This window comes from Micromys minutus, assembly GCF_963924665.1.
Source record: "Micromys minutus genome assembly, chromosome: 19".
NCBI lineage: Eukaryota > Metazoa > Chordata > Mammalia > Rodentia > Muridae > Micromys > Micromys minutus.
The window spans coordinates 10,178,518-10,206,131 of record NC_137954.1 but is presented as its reverse complement, the minus strand read 5'-3'; the positions used below and the strand labels follow the sequence as shown (position 1 = coordinate 10,206,131).

Here is a 27,614-nt window from a genome sequence, read left to right as displayed (position 1 = left end):
TCTTACCTTCCAATGAGTCTCTGACAGGAGTTCTTGGCACTGATGGTGGTTGGACCGACACCTCCATACAAAATGGATAACTCTTCAATGACGCCACCCCCTTCTCTAAAAAGGACTCTCATTCCAGAGTTGACAATGGCAAGTGCATTCTGTTGTCTCTGGGCTTGTCGGAAGGCTGACACAAACTCCCACTGAAGAAAAGAGGCACAAACAGAACTCCCCTGAGAGACAACACCCATGCTGGAGGGGGTGATGTGATGCTAGCGTTCTGTTATGGGTCCTGGGTTTAAATCAGGACTTCTGCACTTGGGAACAAGGTGTTCAAAGTGCTAAGTGAAAGAGATTATCAGCCAGGGCCTGAATCCAAACTGCCTGGTGCCATTTTAAGAAAAGAAACATCAGGCATAGATATGAAAAGGCAGAAGACATCTAAGTCAAGGCCCAAGGCCTCAAAGGAAGTCACTAGCCCTACTGACGCCCTGTTATTGGAGTTCCCAGTAAGTCAGTCAGTTTGAGCCACGAGTGTGTGGTTCTTCAGGATGACGGCTTCCTAACCGACTACATCTCGGGAGGTAGTCCTGATTCTACCACTGTACAAACAGAAGCCTTGGGCTTGAGGTGATTCAGTAATTAGTTCAGGTCTTGAAACCAAAACTCAGGCCTCAGTCTACCCAGTTCTCAACCCCACGCTTTCTCCCTCTATAGTTCACTGCACAAGTCTTTCTTTTTTAAAGCTTTTTTTCAGGCCCAGGATCTAGGAAGACTTATCTCACTCAGGGAATAAGTTTGAAAGGACAAAGGATATATTAAAAATCTGTTTTAAAGTAACCTTATAGCATGGGCAGAGGAAGAGAGAAGGTGTCCTAGCTCTAGAAATGGCAGGAGACTGCACAGCAGGGTGACAGTGACCATGCTGCACATGTCCCCCTTGAACAGAGACCTCTGTCACTTCTTGGGTGAGCCTACTCAGACAGATGGGGGAACTGGGAAATGGAAAGGAAGGGCTATCCTTGCCTTCCTGGAGCAGGGGATGTTCACTGAGACCAGGACTTCTTGAGGCTTAAGATCTGCTTCAGGACACTTGAGGAGAAATTTCTCACTTAAAGGGATCTGCCGTTTCCCATCTGTGGACAAAAGGACACACACCTTCAGTCTTTGAACAACTTGGGGAATGATTCTACTGGTCGTTGTGGGTGGTGGTGGAGGTGGCCGTAGCATGCGTGTGCGTGGGTGGAATTGTGTATATACGTCTTCTCTGACAGCATCTTTCCATGTTTCTTCCAGCCTAACCCTCCTCCCTCCTGTTTTCTTATATACTTGCTTGCAGATAAAAACACACTGAGTTTTCTAAAGAACAGAGACCTTAGCAGTTTCCTTCTCAATGGCACAATTGGCTTAGAGCTTTGCTACAAGGGAGCAGATATTAATATCCCTTTCGATATCTGATCAAGTCAACCCATAACCATTTTATTTTTCTCTATAACCAGGAGCCCTATTGTCTACAGAAGTGAATTATAAAAGCAACCTTTTAGTGAATTTTGAATGTGTGTACCAGTGAATGCTATTTTATTTGGTTATATCCCATCCACAGCCTCTAAAGAATTTTAGTCTTTTGGTCAGATGGACTGGAGGCAGGAATAGTTTAAAGCCATAGTAAAATATAATTTGGGAGGGAAAAAAATCTAAAAAGTTTTTTTTGTGTGTGTGTGTTTGTAGTTTCTCATCTAACCTTACTTCTCAGGGCAGGAGATTTTACAAAGGTGTGTTACTTAAATTGATACCTTGAATTTAAGAATTTAAGTCTTCCGCCTTAAGATTATTCAGTAGTTTAGACACTATGAGGGAGGAGTGGATGTATATATATATATATATCATATCTTTAAAAGCAACCTTCATATATTTGTAGAGATCCAAATAATAAGAATTTCCTAATGATTATTAGACAAATTAATGTAAGAGAAACAAAGCCCCTCCACCGAATTTCAAAAGCAACACTCAAGAACATAAGTAAGTACAGCAGAAGGTCCAATAATTATTCAGTTGAAAAAGATCTGTGCACATTCAGTGAAGATCAGCTTAGGCACACATGCAAAGCAGGGCATGTGAATCAAACTCCTAGTGTCAAGGTGGAGTGTCTCCAACAGAAGGGCTCAGTGGCTCTCAGAACCTATGGTCTTTGCCAATGGCCACCTCACATTTGGACATTAACCAGTGCGAACATGTCCAATGTACTGTAAGAAAAGATCTAGCAGATGTGTGCAACCTACAGCCAATAGGCTGCATGAATTCCAGGATGGGTATAAATGTAGCCAAAACACTTATAATTACATCAGGTCTCAAGGTCAAGACCAATTACATATGGTCCCCTGATAGAGACTGGCAGATAGTTTTTAGACAGACTGACCAACTTTTCAGCCTCAAAAAGGCAAAGGAACTTACTGTAACAGTGAACAGTTGTTTTCCAAACGGAACTTCCTGCCTCACCAGAGGTGCCAGGAACAAATCAAGGTTATAATACTGCCCCCTCCCAGGCAGAAACTGTTGCTTACCTTTGGATAGTAAGTTGAGGGTACAATTACCCACAGCCAGAAGGGGATTCAGATCTGAGTCCAGATGTCTGCTCACGATATGGCCCCCTAAAGACTTTTAAGAACAAGTTACTTTCACTTGTTACATAGTTACACAGCACATCTAAGGTAAGGGCTTAGATCCTGCTTTAGAGAGCGGTTCTCTTTGTTTGCTTTAAAGAACAGAAAGGAATCACTGGAGACAGGAATGCCTGAGATTCCTTGTCAAATACCTACAGCCATATTCCTGATCTGAGAGCCAGCCAGAGTTCTCAGGTGCTTCAGGAGAGCACGGTATGTCTGTGTCTTCTCTTCTGGAAGCTTCTGGACCACATCAGTTAGAATGTCCTTTACCTGCTCCAGGCTGAGGCCAGCACCCAGGGTCAGCCCTGAAATAAAGCCTTCTGTGAGTAATGCCAATGATCACCCATGACCTCAAAAATGTGAGATCAAAGCTACCGGCATGGAATCTTTATATTAATGTATGCAATTGTGCCTATCAGAGCAGGTGGTGGCACAGTGCTGACTTTGGTGACAAATGACCACGGTGGAGATAGCAATGGAAGTGGTTGTGGTGACGACAGTGATGTGTGGTGGAGTTGGCAGTAAAGATCATGAAGGCTGGATTCTTTGAATGGTGAATTTATCACGTTTCACTGATAGCTTTAAAAAAAAAAGTCTTCATGAATTGAAAACAAACCACGAGATAAAGATAGGTTCATTTCACAGTCACAAAACTAAGATGCAGTTCAGTCACCTTCCCAAGATCTAAGAGATGCCACAGGCCATGGCCAAGAATTGGATTTCAGTGCTTCATTCCAAACCCACACCACAGTGACTGCTGCTTCTCACTGTCACCGAACCAATTTCCTTCACAGGAATGGAAAGGCTGGACTAGAGCCTCTTAGTACACACCCCTTCCCCTCTGCCGTGCTCTGGAGAGCAGCGAGCATGCGCAGGCATCTTCAGCTTTTGCTCTGCACTCCCAGCGCAGACTCTCCCTTGAATAGTCTCCCTGATCCTGCAGATACGGAAGTTTCTCAGTGAAATTCTGACTTCTCAGACAGTAGCTAGTGGAACCTTAGAGAAGTTTTCCTGGACTCCCGCCGCATCCCCGCCATTCTGTCCGAAGAGAAGCTGTGACTTTGGTCTAGAAATGGCTCTCGCCCCGCACTGCATCAGACTAAGCAGCTAAGGTGGCGAGTGCATTTCTGTAGGAAAGGAGGTCTAAAGACTCACCGTCCCAGGCCTGGCTTATGACACCCAACTCTTCAATTCTGTCAGGAGAAATGATGATAGGGTGGAAGGCACCTTTAAACTTTACTTCAGGCCCTAAGGGATTGTGGGAGAGACACCAGATTAGAACAAAAGAGCGCTAACAACCCTCTTTATTTTGAATTATGGTTAAACCAATGTCTTTGGACATATGAAAGTTGTTCCCTTTTATTGGTCTGTTTATTGCAAACCACAAGCAGAGACAGTGGCCGATTAAATTTAAGGAGTCTTTGGAATTGGTAGCGCTAAAACTTGTGCAATATGACACACTCAGATTTCCCTCAGAGAAGGTCCTGGAGGCCCTGCAAAGAGATAGGCAGCCGTGCCAGGCCTGTGTGGAAAAGCTGAAGGCTTCAAAACTGCTGTTTAAATAAAATATGCCATAGCCACTGAGAAGCGGTCCAGAGAGGAAAAACAGAGCAGTTTCAGGATGAGAGCCAATGTGGTACCCAGATGGAAAACCAGGATACCTGTACCCTGATGCTGATTTACCTCAGGACCACCAAGCCCTGCTCTGCTCCAGTGAGGCATAGGACATCCCTGATGCTGGCACAGGGCAGGCAGCTACCTAACGCCATAACATTTCTTGAACGAAATTTCTTGAAATTTCTATTTTCCCGACATCAATGCGTTGAGCTTGAACCCTCATCAAGCATCCCAGGAAGCGTCTACATACCCACAGAAGTGTACCCCATGACAATGGGGGCCTGGGGATACTTGAATTTAGCTTCTACGAGTTCCTGCAGGGTCACCGGGGAATTCCAAGTCACTCTTTTACCACAAAACACTCTGGTCTTTGGTGGATGTTTCTCAGCGATTCTCTATTGAAAAACCAAAACAAAACAAAACAGGGATTTGGGAGAGCTTGTTTTCACCCGAGAGAAGGGAAATCTTCTAAAAACTAAATTCTGTGAGCTACGATAGAGCTTTCACAGGAGTCAGAGATCATAATTGAGGTCTGACTGAGTTCACACATGGACACCGTTCCCGTCCGCTCAGGTATCTCCCGGAGGTTCGTTCTGACGTTCGCTAACAGCAACATGCTCAACTGTGCCAAATCATCCGACAGAAAAATGAAGTGGGAGGAGAAAGCAGGCTGACATCCGAGGAGATTTTGCAAATCTGTGACTCAACACACAGCACCAGCTGTGTTTGACTCCTCCCACCCCTTGAGGTAGCTGGATAACGGATGGTTATCGCCGGTGCCTATTGGCCCATCAGGGCTCTTTTTATTATTTTATTAATTCTTTGAGAATCTTATATATGAATGTAATACAGTGTTATTAAATTATTCCCTGTTCTCCCCCAATTCTCCCAAGATTCTCCTTCTACCCTCTTGCTCTCTTGACCCCTCGAAACTTCATTTTCTACTGAGTATGATGTGTGATATACCCATACCTACTCATACACACACACACACACACACACACACACACACACACACACGGATGTGGAGCCATCCACTGGTCATGGTCAACCTAGGTCATACCCTTGAAGAAAACTGACCGTCCCTCTCCTCTCAGGGTAGAGGTCCTGAGTCTCTCAGCTCTCCATGTGGGGTGTTGACTGGTTTGTTCTTGTGCAAACAATTACTTCGTGCAGTGGTTCTGCCGTGTCCAGAAGATTTCTACCCCCTTTCTTTATAATCCCTGAGTCTTGGGGGGATGGTGAGTATGATACAGAGGTTCCAGTCACACTGAGCACCCCACAGATAATTACTCCCCACACTTTGACAAGCTGTGACTACCTGCTTTAACTGCTCTCCCCTGTGTCTCTGAGAAGATCTGAGAGCTGCACCATGAGATTTTGAAAAGACCCCTCCTGACATTCCTCTCGGCGAGCAACTGCCTTCCTTACCATTAGCTCTGGAGGAAATATCAATTCTTGGGTTGGGTCCAGTGGCAGAAATTCATCTTCTGAGAACAGTTCTGGACTTGTCTTTAAAAAGAGAAAATGACAGAAGTTATCACAGTACCCCTCGGGAGAGATTTCTGTCACAACCCCTGTGGGTACCCAAGACCACAGACAGTTTGAACTTTAGGCTTTTTCACACACTCCATTTTTTAAAATCATTCTTAATATAAATCCTAGCAGCATACTCCAGCACTAAGCCTACCCTAGCCCTGTCTTTTCTGTTTTGAAGACAGACTCATCGGCATATCTACAAGCATCACTTGCCTTGTGCTTCCAAGTCATTATTAAGTAAAGTAAGAGTCATTTGAACACAGCGCTGCATTACTGTGCTAGTGAGTCTGACAGCCATTACAACTACTTAGTGACAGATGGGCAGGTAATGTGTGCCCTGTGGATATGTTGGACAAAAGGGTGGCTCACAGTCCAAGTAAGGCAGAGAAGAGCATACTGGGAGTTCATCATGCTAGTCACAGTGGTCTGTAGTTTGAAACATGAACGACTTCTGGAATTTCCCACAGAATATTTTCAGAATATTATAAGCATAGGTGACTCAGACTACAGGAAGAGAAACAGTTGATGAGGGATGACTTCGATATTATTGTCAAACAACTCTACTTTAAATGTTTTGTCTGTTGAGACTGGAGGAAGGTGTCCAGACATCCCAGGCATGGTGGCACATGCCTATAATCACAGACCTTAGGAAACAGAAGCAGGCAGATCAGGAATTAAAGGCTAGTGTTTGTTATTTGATAGATTTGAGGACAGAACGGGCTTCACATGACCTCATCTTCCCACAAAAGCAGACAGACAAAAGAGAGACAAACAGAAGCTGATATGTCATGACCCTAGCTCCCCACCAAGGACCTTCCTGTAGACCTGAGTCTAATAATCCTGCAGGTGTCAGTGGGGCCTCAGCATTCGGCAGCTCCCAAAACATTCTCCTTCGAGTTTGCAGCAAGTGGGAGAGACAGGCGGGAGCAACCAGACATGGAACACTTAAGGGAGAGTCAGCGTTGCCGCCTTTCCTGTCCTTGGTCTTCCATCTCTGTCTCAACTTTGCTTCTGGCCATTGAAAATGGCAAAGTCGATGGGATAGATCAAATATATATTATAAATATACTGACTGCATCTGTTGGTGGGGCAGGACAGCACAGTGGTATGTGCACAGGGCGAGGTTATTGCTTAGCATCTCACATCTCAGGCACCAATTGTTTCTGTGTGTTGAGAAAGATTCCACTAGTTATTCTGAAATAGTCATCTGATTGTCAAACACAGTTACCCCACCGTACTACAGAAAACAACAAGAAGCCATTCCTCCCTTCCAACCAGACCACAGTTCTGTGAGCTCTCCTTTCTCCATCCCCAAATTCCCTTGTAGGCTGCATGTTTAGAATGTAAGGAGACAGGGGGAACATGTTGATTCAGTCAAATTCCTCAACCTGGGCAGCCACCAATTCTTCTGAAGATGACGTCAGCTGCCTTTCGTGTCTTGAACAACTTTATAGCAACCTCACAGTGCACTGACCTCATCTCCTTCCTGAGATGCTGCCAGTCCGTTCATTCCTTGATCCAAACAGCACATCCCATTTTCTTTACTTTGACAGCAGCCAGAAGCCTAATGGGGGAAACACACACACACACACACACACACACACACACACACACACACACACACACACATCAGTCAGAATTCCACGAGAATTCTATTGTTACCTGGGTGCCTACAGTAGAAGCTGCAGAACTCATGTTGTAAAAGTCTTCATAGATAATCCTGCCATGCAGCAATGAGTACTAACCACTGCTATTACTAACACGAACAATATTTTAAATACCACTTATAATACTAACAAGAATCATCATAGATAGTCTGATCCTATCTATGAGGTATTGATTCCATAATTCATCTTGCAGAAATAATCTGGTGGTGGCGGTGGGGGGGAGGACCAGCCATTACTGAATGTGTTTTAAATGCCACAGGGGAGCTTGTTACTTGGTATGGTGATTTAAAATCTGAGTAAAAGAAGGCAATGTCTTTCATAAGGGTTTTTGTTTATTAGTTCTATTAATATTAATGATTGAGTGTCTACTAATCAGTATGTGGTGATGTGCTCTGGAGATAAACAGTCTCCACAAAAAACAAACAAACAAACAAAAAAAATGGAATGGCTCAGGGACAACTGTGTCATACTGTGACTAGTGTCACATTGTGTCACACACATATACATATCCTGTTTACAGAGGGTTACAGAGGGCCCCAGGCAGGGTCTCTAACTCAGGCAGACAGAACAAGAACAGCTTCTTGGAGAGAATGACTTGTGACCAATGTCAAACTGCTCAGATGCTCACAATTTGACTATCCAGGGAATGAGGTTAAGCCTCCTGCCCAAGAATGCCACACAGGAATTGGAGACCTTGTGCTAGGAAGTGGTCCAGTGTGGGCTGGAGAGATGGCTCAACAGTTAAGAGCACTGACTGCTCTTCCAGAGGTCCTGAGTTCAATTCCCAGCAACCACGTGGTGGCTCACAACCATCTGTAATAAGGATCTGATGCCCTCTTCTGATGTGTCTGAAGACAGCAATGGTGTAATCACATACACTAAATAAGTAAGTAAGTAAGTAAGTAAATAAATAAATAAATAAATAAAGAATGAGAAGAAGAAGAGGCTGTATTGGTAGAAGTGGCTGTTGCCATAGTCATACTGGGCACTCCTACACTGTTCATCTTGGGGAAAATACATCTGGTCATGTTTTCCTTTCTACTTACTTTACAGAAAGTCTTGCAAGCGTCAACTATGGGCCTGTATCCAGTACAGCGGCACAGATTTCCTGAAGAGACAGAAACAGCCCGGTTATCACTCAGGTGCCCTGGACAGAGGCATGGGACACCGAGTAAATGACACCACAAAGCATGCTGTCCTCTGAACAGAGATTAGAGGAAAGCTCTGTTTGCTGTCTTAGTTTTGAAATCTTGTGTCTGAAATTTCCTTTTTACATCAGCATCTCGGGATATTTAGTAAGAGTCGGGAAGTGCGTCTAAACATCTGACCTTTCTGTACTTACTCTCTGTAAACACATCTTATACGCCTCCTTCGACAGATGGTCAAATGATACAATAATTTTAAGACAAAAACTTGTCTGTGATTATAATCAAGAGGGAAACTTAAATAAAACAACAGCCACTTTATTGAAATGTTCCTGACATACAAATCCATATTTGTCTAATCAATTGATCAGGGATTGGTATATGTGGAAATAAATGCACCTGGGGATCTATCCCCACAGTCACTATCCTAAGCTTGCCCCCACCCTAGGTTTCCTCAGGCCATCTATTTAATCATTCACCAGAAAGAAGATGTTTTACAAAAGATCTACCATCTCGGCGACTGTTTAACATATAACATTGTATTGGTAGCTTGGGAACCAAGCTGAGTTTGTCGGACTTATTCAGTTTTCATAACACACTTTGAAACCTTCGATCTATATAATTCCTCGTTGTCTTCTTCTCCCACCCAAGATAATCACTATTCGATTGCAAGTCTATTTCTTGCTTCTACAAATTGGACCATTTCAGGTTCCGCGTATAAGCAGGATGATACGATGTTTGCTTTCCTGAGTCTGACTTGTTTCAATTAGCATAATGTGCTACAGTCCCTACGTGTTGTTCCAAGTGTAAGGGTCTACAGTTCCCGGAAGAATGGGATCTCAGACTCAGATACTATGTAAATGCCAAGTGTGTTTTATTCTGCAGAAGTCCAGCATGCTGGGGTCTCCCATTACCAAGATAAACACCCGAGTGGCCTACAGGCTACCCCAGAACTCCATAATGAAAGCACATTATGGAGTTCTGGGGTAGGTAGTCTCTATGTTTATCTGCTGGGTCCATCTCTAGGGACATTCCATTACCGGGGTGTGGAGTCTGGAGACTCGCTGGGAAGCTCTGGGAACTGAAGAAGTAGCTGAGAAAGTCTGGAAACTGCTGCTGACCCATTGTCCTTGTTTCAGGCCAAGTGGCAGGGACATTCCATTACCTGGGCATGAAGGCTGGAACCTGGGTTTTTTTCTATTAGTAACCGACTTGCCCAGTTTTTAGGCCTAGTCTCATTAGCTGCCAATTTGAAGTGTATCATGGAATCAGCCTGACCTTCTCACAAGTGGCAGGGTTTCTCCCCTCCTCCGTCCTTTTAAGAAAGATTCCTCTTCTTATTAATACTTACTGTGGCAGCCATCAGTTTTTGACAGAGGCAGAGCAAAGGGAATATGGAGAGACAGAGAGGAAAGTTTCAGCTGCTAAAACAAAGTTACTCTGTAACAGTAAAGAAAAGGTAAGTAGCTTCTGAACTTGGGCGGCCACTGAGCACAGGATTATTTACCATAAATGCTTTGGTCAGTGCTTTTCTTACAGTGGGCCTGCCTTTTTATTCCACCCCCAATATAAGGTCATATTTTATTTGTATGTGTGATTTTATGTGTGTGTTCCTGTCGGTGTGAGTGGACAAACAGGCGGGCACTGAGTGTCTCGTTCAGTTGCTCTCCACACTATGTTTTGAGACGTGGTCTCTCCCTGAACCCAGCATTTATCACTTCTACGAGGCAGGTTGGCCAATGAGTTTGTTGAGCCTCCTGTGTCTGATGCATGCTCCCCCAACCAGCCCAGTGGTCATTCACCATCACTCCCAGACTCTTCCATGAGGGGTAGCAATCAAAACTCAGGTCCTTACCATAAACACTTTACTGACAGCCATCCCCTAACCTCTGAGGTCTTATTTTAGAAATAACACAAGATCAAGTCTCTAATGGTGGGGCCCGAATCTTCATTATGTATACATTTCCCTTGCATGCCTTAAGCATCCTAATATTTGAGAATCCTTTGTTAGTGTTTACAGCCGTAAAGCAACGATGTGACCTCTGGGAAACCAGGCAGGACCCAGTTTAGGTGCTATGTCATTTCTTTGTACCTGTTCTCTCTCAGAGCCGCAGAAGCACTTCATGGAGGAAGTGAACTTGAGAGCTTTAGACTCTTTCCTGAGCAGAGATAGAAGAGGTAAGAGACAAAGACAAAGACAGCCAGAGAGCGTTTCACCAGGGGAACATGTTTGAGCTTGAGAACCTTTTAATGCTTAAAAACTTGTTCAGAGCCTTATTGATGAACACACACACACACACACAAACAGAGAAAGGGAACTGAATTTGGAGGCACAGGCTCACAACTTCTGGGGACATCAATGGAGATTACCCCTGAATGACAGCAGCTCCCTGGTCAGGGAAGGAAACACCTAGGCCCAACTGTGTAATCTCCCTGCCTCTTGCACTGTGCCCTGCCCTCTATTTAAAGCCAGTGTTCCTGAAAGCAGGGTGAGAAGACATTCAGTTTTCCTTCTTCCCCAACATAATCCCACCAAAAATGCAAATCCCCTCCTGCCCTTCACTTTTCCCATTTGATCTCTCCGGGATGAGGGCTGAGACCAGGTTTGGGGAGGGGGGGAAGATTCCCCAGAGTCAGGCCTCTCTCCTAGGACTTCTCTAACACACTTAACCAATGAAAAACAGCGTGAACAGCACAGCACTCAGGCATTTCAGGTCTTCCCCAGGGTGGATGAATAACCCAACTTTCTGACTGGAGAAAAATGATGTGGAGAGAGAGGGGGAGGCCCAAGCGATTCTTCAATCAAACACAATGTGCAAATTTGTTTTGCAGGTTGACTTCAAGAGATCAACTCTGCCCTCACAGGTGAGATGTTGTATAAGAAATCACTCTCTCTAAATCTCAGCTTCCTCATCTATGAAATGAAGGTAACGGCAACTATCTTACAAAGTTATTTAAACTAATTGCCAGATAGCATTTAATTTAGCACATGGCACATGGTATTCTAGTTACTACCGTCACTATCACTTAAAAATAAAGCCATACTTACCACCAAGGGCATCGGTTAACTGGTCTAAAGTAGGCTCTGGATGGTTCCTGAGCAGTGTGTACATGGACATCACCATCCCAGGGGTGCAGAATCCACACTGGGTGCCGTGACACTTGGCAATCCTCTCCTGGAAAGCACAGTAAGGTTAGAAATATAGAACATGCACTCTGTTCCAGACCTAAAACACCAAAGCAACCTCCACAGAACATTTTTGCATTCACTGAATTTGGAGAAAAGGCCTTCCAAAAGCCTTCACCTATCTCAAGTGGCTTCCTTGGGGCTGGTCAGTCTGACATTTGAGCCTTATGAGCTAGCTGCCTGACTTTAAGACATTGGTGTCTGAACCTTTGAATAATTAGTTTGCCACTTCCGATGGCTGTTCCAGATGGCAACTGGAATACTTCTGGAACGAACCAGCTTAGAGTCAGGCATACACACCTTTAACCTGGGCCACAGCTTCTGCTGGAGGCCTATAGAAGGGCATTAGAAGAAGGAAGACTTCTTCTTTACCTGCTGCCACTTACTTGCCAGTTGGAACCTACTTCTGCATAATGATTCCAGTTGAAACACCCAGCCTCGTGGGACTGAGCAACTACCAGATTCCGTGACCTCCCATTCACAGCTGCCCATTGTTGGGACTGCAGACTGTAGTCATTCCAGTAACTCCCCTTAATATATAGAGATATTCCATAATTCCTGTGCCTCTCACCAGTCCTATCCCAGTGACACACCAGCTCAACTGACTCAGAGTGGTGTCAGGTGTGAGATAACACTGTGTGTCTTTTAAAGACTTCTCAACATACATCGAGGGTGTGGACCACTGTACTAGAGGAAGTAGAAGAGATGGCCAAATAATATTCAACTTGAAAACATAGAATACTTAGGCATGGACATGTGAACAGCACACCACACACACACACACACACACACACACACACACACACACACACTCACTCACTCACCACATGCACATACCACATACATGGGTGCACACAAGCACACACCACATATATACTCATGCACATACCACACAGGCATGAACACTCAGTATATCAATGACTTGCTCTTCCCACAGCTGTGTTAATGCCTCATAACTCCAAGTCCCCTTAGGGAAGCAAGGCCCCCTTACCTGAACCGGATGAAGTCTTGTCCTGGTGTTGCCTATGCCTTCCACTGTGGTGATTGCTGTACCATACAGAGAGCAGATGGGGGTCAGACAGGCATTGACTGGATGATGCCTTCGGAAGACAAAAGAGAAAGCAGAAATTACAAATTACAAGACATCACAGGAAAAGGGACTGAGCACCGCCCCCCCCCCCCCGGGCGCCTCCAGGAGGCAGGTTAGGAGTGATGGCTCAGTCTTTTTATCTATGGTTTCTCCTCAGTACATATTCATCTTACAGACACAGCATCTGAAAATCAGAACGATCTATTCAGGGTCACAGCTGGAGTGCCGGTGGCAGAATTAAAATTAGACCTCAGAATTCCAGTTTCTGAATGACTTCAACCAACTTAATTATTTGCCTTCCAGATTGGGGCTGACACTCTCTAATTGCATGTAAGTGGCCATGACCCCTAAGCTGCTTCCATTCTGCAGGTGAAGCTGGGCCAAGGCTAGTTGGGCAATAAAGTGAGTTTGTTACAGCTCTTCAGAGAAGAAATCATGTCAGGTAAGGAGCTATCCCACCCCACAGGGCTACTGCTAAAAATGCCCAGTTCAAAAATAACACTAAAAATGTTCTCACTTGCTAAACACAGCTACAGATGGGCAATTGTCTCAAGAGGCAAATGCTCGGAGCCCATAATAATCTGAAAAGATTTGAACTAAGCAAAGAGAAACACCATTTTATCGAATAAAACCGTAAATTCTTTCAAAAATCATAATGTCCACTATTAATAAAGGCCTGGGGAAATGGGACTCCAACCATTCATAAGAGTGTAGATATGCTCTCTTGTAGTTCTTCTGCGAGACGGCTCACTTAGAAGACGTAAAGATAACTTTAAAGTGCACATACTCAATGACTGTGCGACTGCACCTTTATAGATCTATCATAAGTAAAGATCAGGGACACAAACGTTACCCATAAGACGGTTCACTGATGAATGTTAAAAATAATCTCCTATTTGGGGGTTGGTTTTGATGTTTCAAAATGATGTAAGCCACAAAGCTGTTGAAACTGCATTTATTACTTAAAGGTATTCATGAAAATTTTAGAAAATTTGCATGTTTAAGTGAGATATAAAGTTTGCTTCTATAGGATAAAAACAAAAAAAAAGAAAAGAAAAGAAGAAAGAAAGAGAAAAGACATCACTCATTGATAAGTAAACATAAGAACTGTGTGCTCTGTGTGTTCTCTGTGCTCTGTGTGTTCTGTGTGCTCTGTGTGTTCTGTGTGTTCTGTGTGCTCTGTGTGTTCTCTGTGCTCTGTGTGTTCTGTGTGTTCTGTGTGTTCTCTGTGCTCTGTGTGTTCTGTGTGCTCTGTGTGCTCTGTGTGTTCTGTGTGTTCTGTGTGCTCTGTGTGCTCTGTGTGTTCTGTGTGTTCTGTGTGCTCTGTGTGCTCTGTGTGCCAGGCCACGCTGCAGGTATTGGGAGTCTCCAGTGAACAGAGACAGAACAATCTCAGCACACTGTGCCTTCTAGCCCAAGGAAGACAGACAACTTAAAAGGTCACTGAATCCCTGTGAAGGACCTTGGATCCATGAATGGCTTGTGTGGAGAGGGGGGATTTGACTTGTGAGGGGCATCAGGGAGAGATGAGAGTGTTAATGTTTCTGCTAAACTCTGGATGAGCTTAAGGAGTTCACCATGAATGGATAGCGTATGTGTGCGCCCTGAAGTGGGAATGAGCTCAGATGTCCTTAGAGAGAAGGAGACAGAAGGGAAGTCAGCAGGGGTGAGGCACAGTGGATGTGGGAGGCTGCTATGACCCACGGCTAGAATCAGGCAGATCTCAGGGAGCAAGTGTGGAGGAAGGCTTCCCAGTGACAGTGAGTTTGAGCATTCACCTAAACATACTCAACCACGGGGTTTAAGTGCAGCATGTCAAAAGATCACCTTGCTTTAAAACCAAAATAAGCCAGAAAAGCTACAAAATCATACTGGAAAAAAATATCATCTCCTCAGGAACCATTGACAGTTGAAGGCTGCTGGGGGAGGTGGTTCAGGGGATGGCCCCACACCCACAAGGACAAGGGTAGCACAAACTGAATTCAGTGGGTTATTTGAAAAAAGGCATGAAATGGGAGTGGAGTATGTCCAGGAATTAGGAGAGAAGAGGCAGGGGAGTGATAACAAATGGTATACATGTATGAGATTCTGAAAGAATTAAATGAAAACATGACATATATGTATAAAACAAACTCATCCCACACACGAAAAACTTTAAAACCATTATACTCTGTTAAGTGTCGAAAACCTAATAAGAGAGAAGATGTATGAACAGTTGCTTTCAGTCCTAAGATGTAGTTGCTATCTCTGAAGTATAAGAAAAACATGGAGGAGAAAAGCAGGAGAAGCCAGACTGTTAAGCCAGCAGACCATGAACGGTCACTTGTGGATGGACAGAAACAGTTAAAATACACAGCTGGCCTCTTCCCCATCAATGTGCCCTGGGTGCTTGGGGTTGGGGTAGTGGCTCAAAGTAGAGGTGAGGAAGGGACCGAAAGAATTTCCCCAAGTCCAGGTCCTGTAACAAAGATTAGAGTGGGCAGTGCTGAGAGAAAACTCTGGGCTTTCATTGAGTATCATGTTGTCACGTGAGGGGCTAAGAATAAGGCAACATGGCTGCCCAAGATCTCCCACTGCCTAGAAGGTAAGAGAGGAGATCAAAAAGGAACTTTCGGTTTTCTAAAAAGCTGTGAAGCGGGGAGAGAGGTTTCTCTGGGGGGGGGGAGGGTTGCAGGCATAGCAGATCCCTGGCTCCTGGATGTGGGAAATAAAGAAAGGGGCTTTAACAAATGCACAACTGGGGGTCCCAGGAGAAGAAGGGAGAGAGGCATCATTAAACATGCAAGACAACAGTGTGCTGAAGAGAAATGAGCAATGTAAACAAAATAGGAAGCCACGGGTGGATTTGCATCGGAAAGTGATGCCACCTAATTCTTCCTTGGAGCAGAGCTCTCTGGCTTTCAGATAGAGACTGCATGCAAGGGAGCAAGAAGATGCTCCTAGGCCCTCACTATAGGAGTGTGAACATGGCTTTACTCCCCACAGACATTTCAAAGCACCTTCCTTCCCAGACAGCGCAGAGTCAGTCTTTTGGCTCCCTGAAGGGGGTAATTTTTCCAATCTACTCATATTCTTGTCTATCTTGGGAATCCTCGGTGCTCCACATAGTTCTTTCTGCACAGTAGATGTGCATTCACCAAACAGGGGAATAAACAAAGGAAGGAAAATCTCACTCATAGCTGGGCTCTGCTGAACCTACCTGATGGTCTTGGTGCTGGGGTTGTACCGTGAGATCATCACGGTACAGGCGCCACAGCCTCCACCGCCACAGCCATACTTGGTTCCTGTGAGTCGGACTGGAAGGAGCCTCAGTCAAAGAGAACATTTTCTACATGATTTTTCTTTCTAGAACAGCCCTGACCTTAGAAAGTTCCATATAGAGGTTCAGGAAAGTCCAGTGTGAATTTGCCAACTGCCACCACTTGAGTCCTGCTTCCGTTGGCCTGTTAGAGCTTACACCTGCCCTTTGTATGAAGCTGGGACACAGGCTACAAAAAAGAGGGCCAGGCCAAAGAAGGAAGAGTCTATGCGGGCAAGTGTTTGAGAATTTGCACTGTGTAGTAGCCCTGGATGTTTGCCTTCATCATTATGTAGGTCTCTGAAGAGATGCGCAGTGCAAAATGTCATAAATTTGTTATGAAATTTTTGTGTCACTCTGAAACACAATAAATCATCCGTCTGCTTCTTGTGAGTCAAAACATCCAACTGTCTGTCCCCTCCGATCTGTTCCCCCTTTCGTCTATAGTAGAATAGACCTCTGATTTCAGTCACACAGAGCTGACCAGAGTAGAAAACCAAAGTTTCCAGTAGGAAACTGTGTGTGTGTGTGTGTGCGTGCGCGCGTGCATGTGCGTGCATACCTCTTTCTCCTAGGATTAAAGGTGTGTCCAACCTTGCCTGAGCCTAAGCCTTTTATAACCTCTATGTTTCAAAATCTGGATCAAAAGTCTATGTTTTCTAGCCTCAAGACCTAGACCACAAGTGTGCCCCCTCTATTTCTGGATTGTAGTTCATTCTGGAAACAGACAAGTTGGGTACAACTGGGAACAGCCATTACAGTTGGTACATTGGTATGCTCCCTGGGTCATTGAAAGGCTCAGAACCAGCGTCTTAAAGTCAGGGAGCTTCTGGGGCTCAAAAGTTACTTCATGGGGTAGTTGATGCTTCTGGACAGTAAGATGTAAATATAAATATTATTTATGACTTCCAGGGGAGCAGGGTCCTCAGGAGCAAGGAACCCTTTCTTTTTCATGACCTCTTTCTATTTGCTGAAATTCAGTAGAGGGTGGACCTCACCTGCACATCTCCATAGGTGAAAGCTTCCTGCTGAGCAGGGTGGAAGACACAAAGGTAGCAGGATTTACCGTGGTTAATGCTTGCGTGTTGATGAGCTCTAGAGCCAGCTAGGAGATGGGCCTCTGGGCATGCCTGCGAGGGCTGTCCTGAGTATGTTAGCTTGTGGCAGACCTTAACCTCAGGTGGGTCATTCCCTGTGAAGGGGTCCCGGACTCTGTAAGAAGGGGAATGGCGCAGCAGCATGCACACATGCACCCACTGTTCTTTGCTTTTTTACTGTGATGTAGTGGGACCAGCCACTTCAAGCTCCTCCCACTGTGACTTCCTTCCCTATGGCTAGTGAGTCCATTTTCTATGAGAAATGGTGTCCTTGTTAACCGTCACCAGTAGCTTTGACGTATATGCCTTGTCCCTTCCCCCTCATTCTTTCCTTGAATCCTTTCCCAGGTTGGACTTGCCCTGTACCTTAATGGTCCATCCAGCAAGTCTTCTCTGGCTCTCCTAACACAATGCTCTCACATGCAACTGTATTTTCCCGTGTCTGCTTCCCGGAAAACAGGAACAAAGCCAGTGAGAAAAATAAACAAACTTCTACCTTCTATCCTGTTTGCACTCTGGGTTTCTAGCATTCACAGTGCACCAAGCTCTAAAAACTACCACACATAGGTGCTGTGGATATTCAGAGAGTCAGTATAGTTGTCCTGATGGTTAAAGGTCTTGGATGGCTTTCTGGATCAAACTCATGTGTCTGGAAGTACTGATATTTCTTCTATGCTCTTGCTTGAAATTTCCCTATCCCCAGTGGAAAAATATACTAATAACTCTCAAGTTTTGCATATGATGAAGTGGGAAGGCCAGCCTCTGGAGTTCGTGCGTAACAGACCACGAAATGCAGATAATATCATATTTTCAAATGTCATTTTCCATTTTCCGTTTGCTTTCAGAAGACTTTGGTGTTTCCTTTCTCCAGCCCTTGAAGCTAAAGCACACTGTCTGTTAATCACAGAGAATGATCAGTGAGTGCTCTTAAACAGCGTTCTGTGTAACTCCCCTTGCTCTCTGTTTTATACCATCTAATTAGTGCTAACACAGAGGGCAAGAGACTGTCCTACCACACTCATTCAGACTCATGCACGCTCGTTCTCAAACACACTACACAAAGTTATGCCTCACTTTCTCAAATCTGTACATTCATTACTTACACACACACACACACACACACACTCAAACACTCTCACATCACGTGTGTGTGTGTGCATCTGTGGTTCTGCATTCTGCCTCGCTGCTGGGGTGTGGGAATTTCACCAGGCAGACCGAACACGGAACTCTAGACTGCATTCACCCTGTGCTGCCATTGGGTGTCGGGAAGCACTGATACACTCGGGGTGGGAGAACGCAGCCTTGGGCAGGGGCCTCAGCCCTAGTGAGAAATGCCATAGGCTGAGGCATAGCTGAGATTCCCAAGGTCTAGGGTGTCCAGTCACTGGAAATCAGTGGGATGGCTAAGTCGAGGCGAGTCCAGAGTGTGGAAGGGCTTTCTGTGGGAGTCTTAGACTGCATGGCTCTGTAGACAAAGGCTTCTCCCATGCCCACCCCACCCTCACAGTGGTTCTTGATGAGAGAGACAATCCTGGGTTCCAAACCATGTATTGGTTGTTCACCGTGGAAAAATAGGTCCATACCACTTCCTTAGAGCAGACCAGAGATTAAATACTTTAACAGAAGGCGAAGTTTATTGACTGAATACTCAGTGTCTACGGAGCTACCTCATAGCGTGGAGAACTCTGTTCCGATAACTTGAACTCGGGAAGGTATGGTAGGCATCTCCCTGCTTCCTACCAGATTCCTGTCCTGGAACATGTGATCACACCCCTACACACTCAAAAACTCTCACATATTCCTAATCCCACAAACTCACACACAAACACACTTGTAAACCATTTTGCACACACATTCACAGGCTCACTAATACATATTCAAACACACACACACAGAGGCTCATACACATACCTAACACATTCTGGCATACATTCACACTCATTCACACTTACATGCATGCACATATTTGTGTACTCACTCCTACTCAAACACACACATTCTTCCACAGTAACACTCACTCACACACAACACTCCCAGACACACAAACTCAAACATCTTATATTTCAAACACACATGTACACACACAAACCCTTGCGCAAGCTCACACAAAGATTCACACTCAACAACACATTCATATTTCTCCCAAACTCACACACAAGAACATGCAAATGCATACTCAGGGATGCTACAGACTTCCATATGTGTGTTTGTGTATGTGTATATGTGTATACATGTATATGTATATATGTATATAGATATGTAGATATGTATATATGCATATATGTACATATATGTATATGTACTCATATGTTCACATATAAATGCACACACGCATACACTCTCATAGGCTCACGGACTTAACACATACAAGCCCACACCCTCCCAATACACAGCAAAGGATACGGTTCTTCCTCAGGTACGGTAAAAGCATCATTTCAGGGTCTGCATTTTGTTCTACCACCTGTGTAAGAGAAACATAATTGTGTGCAGAGAAATGAGAGCTGGTGTGCTGTTATGTTCACACCAGAAGGGCCCTGCTGATTTTCGAGAAATGCCCCTGTGATAAGCAAACGCCAACAGACAGGTGAAAGGGTAAATCTCCAACCCTAACTATCCCTTAGCCCGAATCATCACTGTTCCCTAAGGTGGTGGCCATTTCCACTCATGGGCGAACTAATAACTCTGCCCACTTCTGGAAAGACAATGGAACGGAACGGTGGGGAAGGGGAAAAGCAGGAACAGAGAGAAGAGCGGCTGGCAGAGCAGAGATTTTTTTTTTTCTGAGTACACAGAGATCACAGTCAACCAAGTCCTGCAAACACCCAAACAAACGCAGTAAATGTGTGCACTGAGCAGCCACTCGTGCCTGCACAACCAGGCACACTTAAGCAACTAAGCTGACAAGCAGTCAGGTGCAGAAACTGAAATACAACTGCTGGTCATGAAAACCTGCTTCTCATTTTGATTAAATTTGTGAAAAGCATTGTTTTAAGCACACATGTACTGCACAGACATACATGTATAAGCAAAATACCCATGCACATAAAATAAAAAATGTAATGTTTCAAGTTAGCACATAAAGAGATGGATTTGTAGCATCTTTACTTTGTTCCTATTTATCCCCAGCTGATCCCCTCTTCTGCTCTCCTGCCTAATAGATTTGAGATTCCTTCGGCATTCACAGAGCAATCAAAAAGAAGCATGGCTTCCTTAAATACTCATATGAACTTTCTCCATACATGGTACTTTGGCCTTTGGGGAAAGAAGGAAGAGAAGGCATACATTCCATTGCTGACCCTCCCCTGCAACTCTACTCAGGCACTTGAAGGACTAAGCAAACGATAGAGTAACCTATAATACAGAAGAGTATATTCACACACACACACACACACACACACACACATACATACATACACACACACACACACACCTTCCTTAGGATAAGTTTGGCCTTCAGACAATGTTAATTCACCAAACTTACCCTTGTCTCTCTTTTCCCCCAATCCACTCACAACCTTATTCTTGGCCTGGACACCTAAGTTTTGAAACCTGGGTTATTTCCAGCTTTTTCCTTCTTTCCATCCACTGCAATCAGGTTCACCACGTTCTTCTCCTTGAATGTCTGAAAATGATTCTCTGTGTACCCTCTGCTACACAGTCACCCCCAGCCTTCATCACCCGGAACCTTCACAATCACAACAGCTGTCTCACAGAACTCCGCACCTCCCTCTGCCATCTGCACGCCTAGCCTGTTGGAGTGATGGCTCTAAAATATTAGTCTGGCCGTTCTGCCTGCTTGCCACGATATTGCAGGATATTTGATCACGCTGAGAACCCTGAGACTGTATTGTTTACTAGAAAGTCCTGTTTCTAGTTGTGGTGGGGCTTGTGTCCAGCACATACCATTAATCCAAGAGCTTTCTGCTTGAATACTGTAAACAGGATTAAATAAAGTCAACCACAGGTCAAGAGGGAGGGCAAGCAACCAGTTGAAAGGAAGTTGAAGAATCAGGAAAGAAGGCTGAGTCGTTTAGTGAAATTATGTAAGTCCCAAAAGAAGGCTTCACTGATCTTATGCAAAGATTGACTTCAGCTGTAGAAAGAGTAGTATCAGATTAAGAAGTCAGACGAATATTAGTCAAATCTTTGGCTTTTGAAAATGCTAATTCAGAATTTAAAAAAGGGTGATGAGGCCTTGAAAGGCGAGATCAGCACCAGTAGATGAATAGAATATGGAATACAGATTCGGCTCACGTTTATAATGTCACTCTGATAGGAAAAGTAATTTCTAAAAGTTTTAAGAAAAATCAAAATGTCTGATGTTTTAATTGTGGTAACCTGGGTTATTGGAAAAGAGATTATAAGCAAGATATTTCTAGAAACAATGTTTTTGTTTGTTTGTTTGTTTTTAGAAGGCCCTAGCCTTCTGGAGCATGCAGAAGGTTGGCAAAGGCTGGCATTGGACTATTGAACGTGGGTCAGCAAGGGACAGGCAAGGTAACCCTTCACCTTTGGGAAACGCCCTAGGGGGCCTCCAGCAGGCCTGATACCAAATTGGATCAATCTCTCCCTGTCTGTCAGAGAAAATCATCCACAGAGCCATTGAAATATTTAATGCATATTGTTAAGAAACAACACTGCTCTGGATGTAATTGTGGACAGAACAGGTTCAGGAAGTAAAACAAAATATTCAGGAGAGACCAGAAAACAAGTGCCTTGGAAAACTGCTGCACATGATTAGAGACCAAAGCTAAAGACACAAATACATGGAACTGAAACTGAAGACTCAGAGACATAGAAGCAGATGTAGCAATAATTTCACCAAAGTCTTGGCATCCAGATTGGCCTCTTCGGGAGGGAAATGTTCAGCTTCTAGGGACTGGAACTTAATCTCAAGTGCATAGGGCCAAGAGGACAAAGAGGGAAATTAAAGCCATATGTGGCTAACATAGCCATGAATGTACGGGAATGTGGTTGGTTGCAGCAATGGAAAACACAGATTAATATTCCTTCAATCTCAGAAACAAACCATAAGATAAAGAATGCTTGTGAGGCAGAAAATCTTAAAAGGTGTTATTAAAAACGGCCACAGACCATTTGGGTTGTAGTCAAGCGGGGTATGACAGCTGGTGGCCTTTCAAAGGTACAAAGCACACCAGCTTTAAAAGGGTCAACTGGGCATGGAAAAATAAAAAATAAAATAAAAAACAATATTTTCAAATGATAATTTACCAAAGGCCTGGCATAAAATTAAAAGGGGGGGGGGGGTTCTTAAACCACCTGTTTTAATTCCATGTTAGAATGTAGATTGCCTCATGGCTCACACCATCTTGGACGTATGCCTTTGAGTTTTCTTCTTAAATAAAAAGGATATTTTTTGTTGTTTGGTATTAAAAACACAGTTAAGAGATTTTAAATGTTTTAAGTAAGTTCAAATGGCTACTACAGTTCAAACTTGTTTTCTAAATCTTTAAAAGTTAGAGTGATTTGGAGCTAAGAAAAGAAGTTTTGAGAACAGTGGTGGTAGCCCAGACCTTTAATCCCGGTAGAGACAGGCAGATCCCTATAAATTAATTGTTTTCTAAATTCTAGAGTCACAGTGAACAAAGTGGTGATGGTACACACTTTTAATCCCACAACCAAAGGAAAAAAAATTCAGGTATAGCTCCTAATTGGTATGTTTGCACACTAGAAAAATTACACACCACATTTACAGATTATTACAAAACCCTCTGTAGCGTTACTAGAATGGCAGCTAAGAAAGAACAAAGAGCCGCTTTCGTGACTGCTGGTAAGCTCGTCTCTATGCGCAACCTTGATCAATACCCTAACTATGGGTATTATATTAATTGGTGAATTGGCAACTGGGCACTCTTCATAAAGTAAAAACTGAGTCCACCAACATTTGCCTTTCAGCTTCTATTGCAAACACTTTCTGTATATGGAGAACAAATATTTTCTCTTTGAGAGACCAATCTGGACATTTTGTGAGGCATGGAGAACATATTCAGCCATGGCCAACCCTAGGGTCATAAGGAGTAAGAGGATGTAAGGTCCTCTTACAGTGATGGATTGGGTCCATCCGAAGGCAGAGAAAGTCCTTCACAGGCTTAGCCCTGGAAGAAAAGGTGTAACAGTGGAACTGGAACCTATGTGAACTCCTTCATGATCACGATGTGGTAGCAAAGGGGTCTGTGACTTTCCTTACTCAGTTACTTAATTTTCTCATGGCCTGCTCCCCCAAAGAGGCACCTATTGAAGTGTGGGAACCGAGAGTATGGTCACAACATTTGGCCAATGCATGGTTTACCGATGACTTATCAACCATTGATGGAATAGAAACTAATGGGAAGTGGCAGCCTATAGACCAGGGATGGAATGGCCAATACCAAGGAAGGAGGCACAAAATCAGCATAGCACTATTGGCTAGAAGACAAACAACCAGGAAAGCGAAGGGGAAATCTCTGCCTTCTCCAGTTCATGGCGTGTGCACAATGGTATAGCGGCTATATGGTCATCAAGATGGAAAACCACGATCTGACAAAGATACCTATCTGGCCATTGGAGGCATGAATGAAAATGGCAAAACCTAGCAAAGACGTCACATTCAGTGTAGCTCATACAGGCAAGACAGACAGAAAGACCTGAAAATAATGAAGTGGTGGACAAATTGACATCGTGTCTAGTTAACACTATTAATTTAAGGATATTAAAACTTGCCAGGGAGCAAATTCAAAATAAGTCAGCAAGAATGATAGGCTATGCATATAATAAAAAAAACTTGGATGTTTACCCCTAACACTAAAAACTAAGGGGTAACAGAGAACCAAACTAAACCAGGACAACACTGTGAGAATACCTATTACAAGAAATCCATAGCCAGGTGATGATGGTTCACACCTTTCATCCCAACACTCCCGAGGAGAGGCAGGCACGAAAAAATTGCCATGATTTAAATTTAAAAGCCACTTGCAAAAGGCAGAGTGAAATTCAAAGTGAATGTCCTTTGTGATCTAAAAATAAATACTTTTACATTTTGAATTTATGTAGAAAGAGAAAGGAGACTATAGGTATATTTAGCCACACATATTAAGGTTATATTTGCTTTCAAATTTTCAAAGATTTTTAAAAATTCAATTGAAAGATACTTTTCATGGTGCCAAAAAACCATTTTGCTCTAGGTAAAGCTATAACCTGCCAAAAAAAGGAACCCCCCCACAGAATTAGGGTTGGGGCAGGGTTTTGTTTTTATCCTTCCAGGATAATAAAAGCATCCAACTAAGGAATCCGGAGAGCACTGGACAAGTGCGACATTTGAAGAAAAGGGATGCATCATCAGGAGAGTGTGATGGGGGGGGGGGGAAAGCTGACCAAGTGGCCACTTGCAGCTTGTCTTTGCTGCCCTCTACAGAGATTAGTTGCAAATGGTCTTTAGGTGGTCCCAATTAAATTAAAAATTAAAACTGGCTTTGGTTCTCTCCTTCTCTGAACCCAGGCATACTTGTTAAAGAAAAACCCAAAATCTCTATCTCATATCAGAAGAGCCAGCTGGCGTGGGTCAAAGGAAAACAGAAGTGGTTGATGTCGGCCCCTAGCACAGCTGTAGCCATTCTGTGCCATGCCTACAGCTATTTCATACGGTCGCAGTCACTGACACAGAAAATAACCTGACTCAGAGTAAGGTCACGCTCACCACATCCCCTGTTACGTTCTGTATGTTCTGAGGTGCGTTAATCTTAAGAAATTCCACAAAGCTTTATGTAGGACCCATCAAATTAAAGGTCAGTGTGAACTGTTGGGTCTAAAATGGCTGGAGACAGGGTGGAACACCTGGAGGCACTTCCTGCGCATGCGCTCACTGTGGTTTTGTGTGTTTTATTTTCCTTTAGAAGCTGACAGAGAAGGGTGCTCATTGCTGTGGCTCAGTCCCATCTGGGCTACAGTCCTAACCAGGGTCATAGGCTGTGTGTTCAAGAAACCATCCCTGTCTGACTGAGATGGGCATTTGTGTGGTTTGTGGGGCTATTCCTGGACCCCAACAAAGAATAAGGGACTATCCTATTGCCCCTGATCTCATAATCTTTTTGTTAAGGCCTAGGTAAAGTGTTAGGGCCTAGGTAACTGTTACCTGCCCGGCCTGCCATTTTGTGCTGTTACTAATGTCCTAAGGACACTTTCTCACATACTGTTACTACTGTTAGCAGGATGTTCTGTGCCTTGGTATTCGTGAAAATTAATCACAACAGAAGTCAGTAGAACTGCTTTGTATAGTGACCCACAATAAACCTGGACCCTAACCCACTGCCCGGCAGCTCTTCCCTGCAGCTGTGCATGAGTTTTTATGTGATTTGCCGATAGAAGAGAGACACCTGCACTATACTATAAGAAGCTATTTGGAATAAAACTTCCATTTTGAGTAGGGGTCAAGTAAAGCTTAAGTTCCCAAGACCCCCCTGGGAACTGACCTCCTACTTGGCAGAAGGAGACATGTACATGGGTAACTGACAGCCAGGTGAGGAAGTGAAGGCAGGAATGTTTGGCAAGGTACGTCCCCCATCACAGCTGAATAACCCAACTAGTGGGAACAGGATAAGTGTAAAACACAGACATGTTCCCAGGGAAATCCCCACTCCCTAAATCGTGACTGGTGTTCTGTCTTGACACAAATGTTTGTAGATCTTGGGCTTTAAAAGCCCTATAGGATCTTGACTCAGGGTCATAGTTCAGCTCCCAGGTCCGTGTGTACTATTACCCTGATGGATCAGTCCTAATAAACTATCCCTGTCTGAGTGAGATCGGGGTTCATGTGGTTTGTGAGGCGACTCCTGGACTCCAACACTTTCGATTTCGATTTGACTCTTTAAAATGTTTCTTAAAAGTATAAATATTGTCTCAAAATCTACAATATTATAATGCATATATAAACTGTCTGTCATGATACTCAGAAGAGTAATAATTCTAGAAATGAGTTCATCTAGGGAGGAGTCATAGCCCATTTTATCTCCACCCAGAGGCCCATTTGCTATCTGTCCTGGGTGAAAGGTACTCTGCCTCTGCAGCTGATCTGCCTGAGACACTTTAAGACTGGCCTCTGCAGCCTCCAGTCAGCACCTCACAGTGACACAGCAGGAGGCTCGGCAAAGCCTCCACAGGGAACTGTGCTAAGTTGAAGTCTCAGGAGAAAAGAGGAGGGGTCTTCTCTGTGCCCTTTGCTCTCAGTACTTGGGCAACTCTCAGAGCCTCCGTTCACAAGGTAAAAACAAAACAACAATCAACAACAACAAAAATTCCCTTAGAGTGTGCACATAAGTTTAGTCATAAGTTGAATAAGAGACTATAACAGAGAATGCCTATGTGCAGATACACTAGAAGCAATTATCTGGCTTACATGGTGGGGTTTTCGGTTTGTTTGTTGGCAGGGGAGAGGCCAAAAGGTGGAGCAGAGACAGAAAATGGCCAATAAGTGGCCCAACTTGAGACCCAGGGATCAACCTTTGACACTATTAATGATTCTCTGTTATGCTTGCAGATGGGAGCCTGGCATGGCTGTCCTCTGCAGAGACTCACAGCCACACATTGGACAGAACATGGGAAGTCTAATACAAGGGTGGGGGAAGGACTGAGAAATCCAGAGAGGACGGGGACTCCACAAGAACAAAATCAAACTATCCTGGACCCTTGGAGGCTCCCAGAGACTGAACCACCATCCAAAGAGCATATGGGGCCCAAACTTAGGCACATATGTAGCAAATGTACAACTTGGTTTTTGTGCGGGCCACCTAACAACTGGGGTGGGAACTGTCACTAAATATGTCTCTTGCCTGTGGTTTCTGTTCCCCTAACTGGGCTGTCTTATCTGGCCTCAGTGGGGGAGGATGTGCTGGTCCTGCAGTGAGTGACTTGAGATGCCAGGGTGGGTTGATATCCCAGGGAAACTTTGCCCTTCTCAGAGGTGAAGAAAAAGGGCAGATGGGAAGAGGGGCCGTGTGAGCTGGAGACTAGGATGAGGGTGCCGTGGTCAGAATGTGAGGTGAAGGAATAAATAAATAAACAAATAAATAAATGGAGAAAAGAAAATTAAACCAGTATTTCTAGAGTGTTCACAGAACTTTTGATCCCAGGACCCCAGTCTGAAGCACCTGGAGGTCCAGCATTGCTAACAGTGGACTAAAAGTGAGTTGCAGGTAAGAAAGGACCCATTTATTCTTTAAAATCAATAGAGCATAAAGTTGTGCTATCTGTTAAGAACTCTCCTGTTTGCTCTAGAATCTTAGCATCATTTATAAAGCTGTGCTCAGGGTCCTGACCACACCTCCAGCCCTA

At 44.1% G+C, this 27,614-nt stretch overlaps 1 protein-coding gene across 1 annotated transcript in view; it reads right to left on the bottom strand.

Moving 5' to 3' along the window:
- Positions 1-27,614, bottom strand: part of AOX1 (aldehyde oxidase 1) — a 68,914-nt gene that overhangs the window by 39,519 nt on the left and 1,781 nt on the right. The window contains exons 2-14 of the mRNA XM_080933011.1: positions 19,695-19,752; positions 16,096-16,192; positions 12,798-12,906; positions 11,669-11,795; positions 8,521-8,582; positions 7,282-7,371; positions 5,700-5,780; positions 4,519-4,663; positions 3,807-3,899; positions 2,805-2,956; positions 2,550-2,643; positions 1,015-1,124; positions 7-191 (exon numbers count right to left, since the gene is read on the bottom strand). Of these exons, the coding sequence (XP_080789137.1) occupies positions 7-191; positions 1,015-1,124; positions 2,550-2,643; positions 2,805-2,956; positions 3,807-3,899; positions 4,519-4,663; positions 5,700-5,780; positions 7,282-7,371; positions 8,521-8,582; positions 11,669-11,795; positions 12,798-12,906; positions 16,096-16,192; positions 19,695-19,752 (1,403 nt within the window). The remainder of the gene's footprint in view (positions 1-6; positions 192-1,014; positions 1,125-2,549; positions 2,644-2,804; positions 2,957-3,806; positions 3,900-4,518; positions 4,664-5,699; positions 5,781-7,281; positions 7,372-8,520; positions 8,583-11,668; positions 11,796-12,797; positions 12,907-16,095; positions 16,193-19,694; positions 19,753-27,614) is intronic.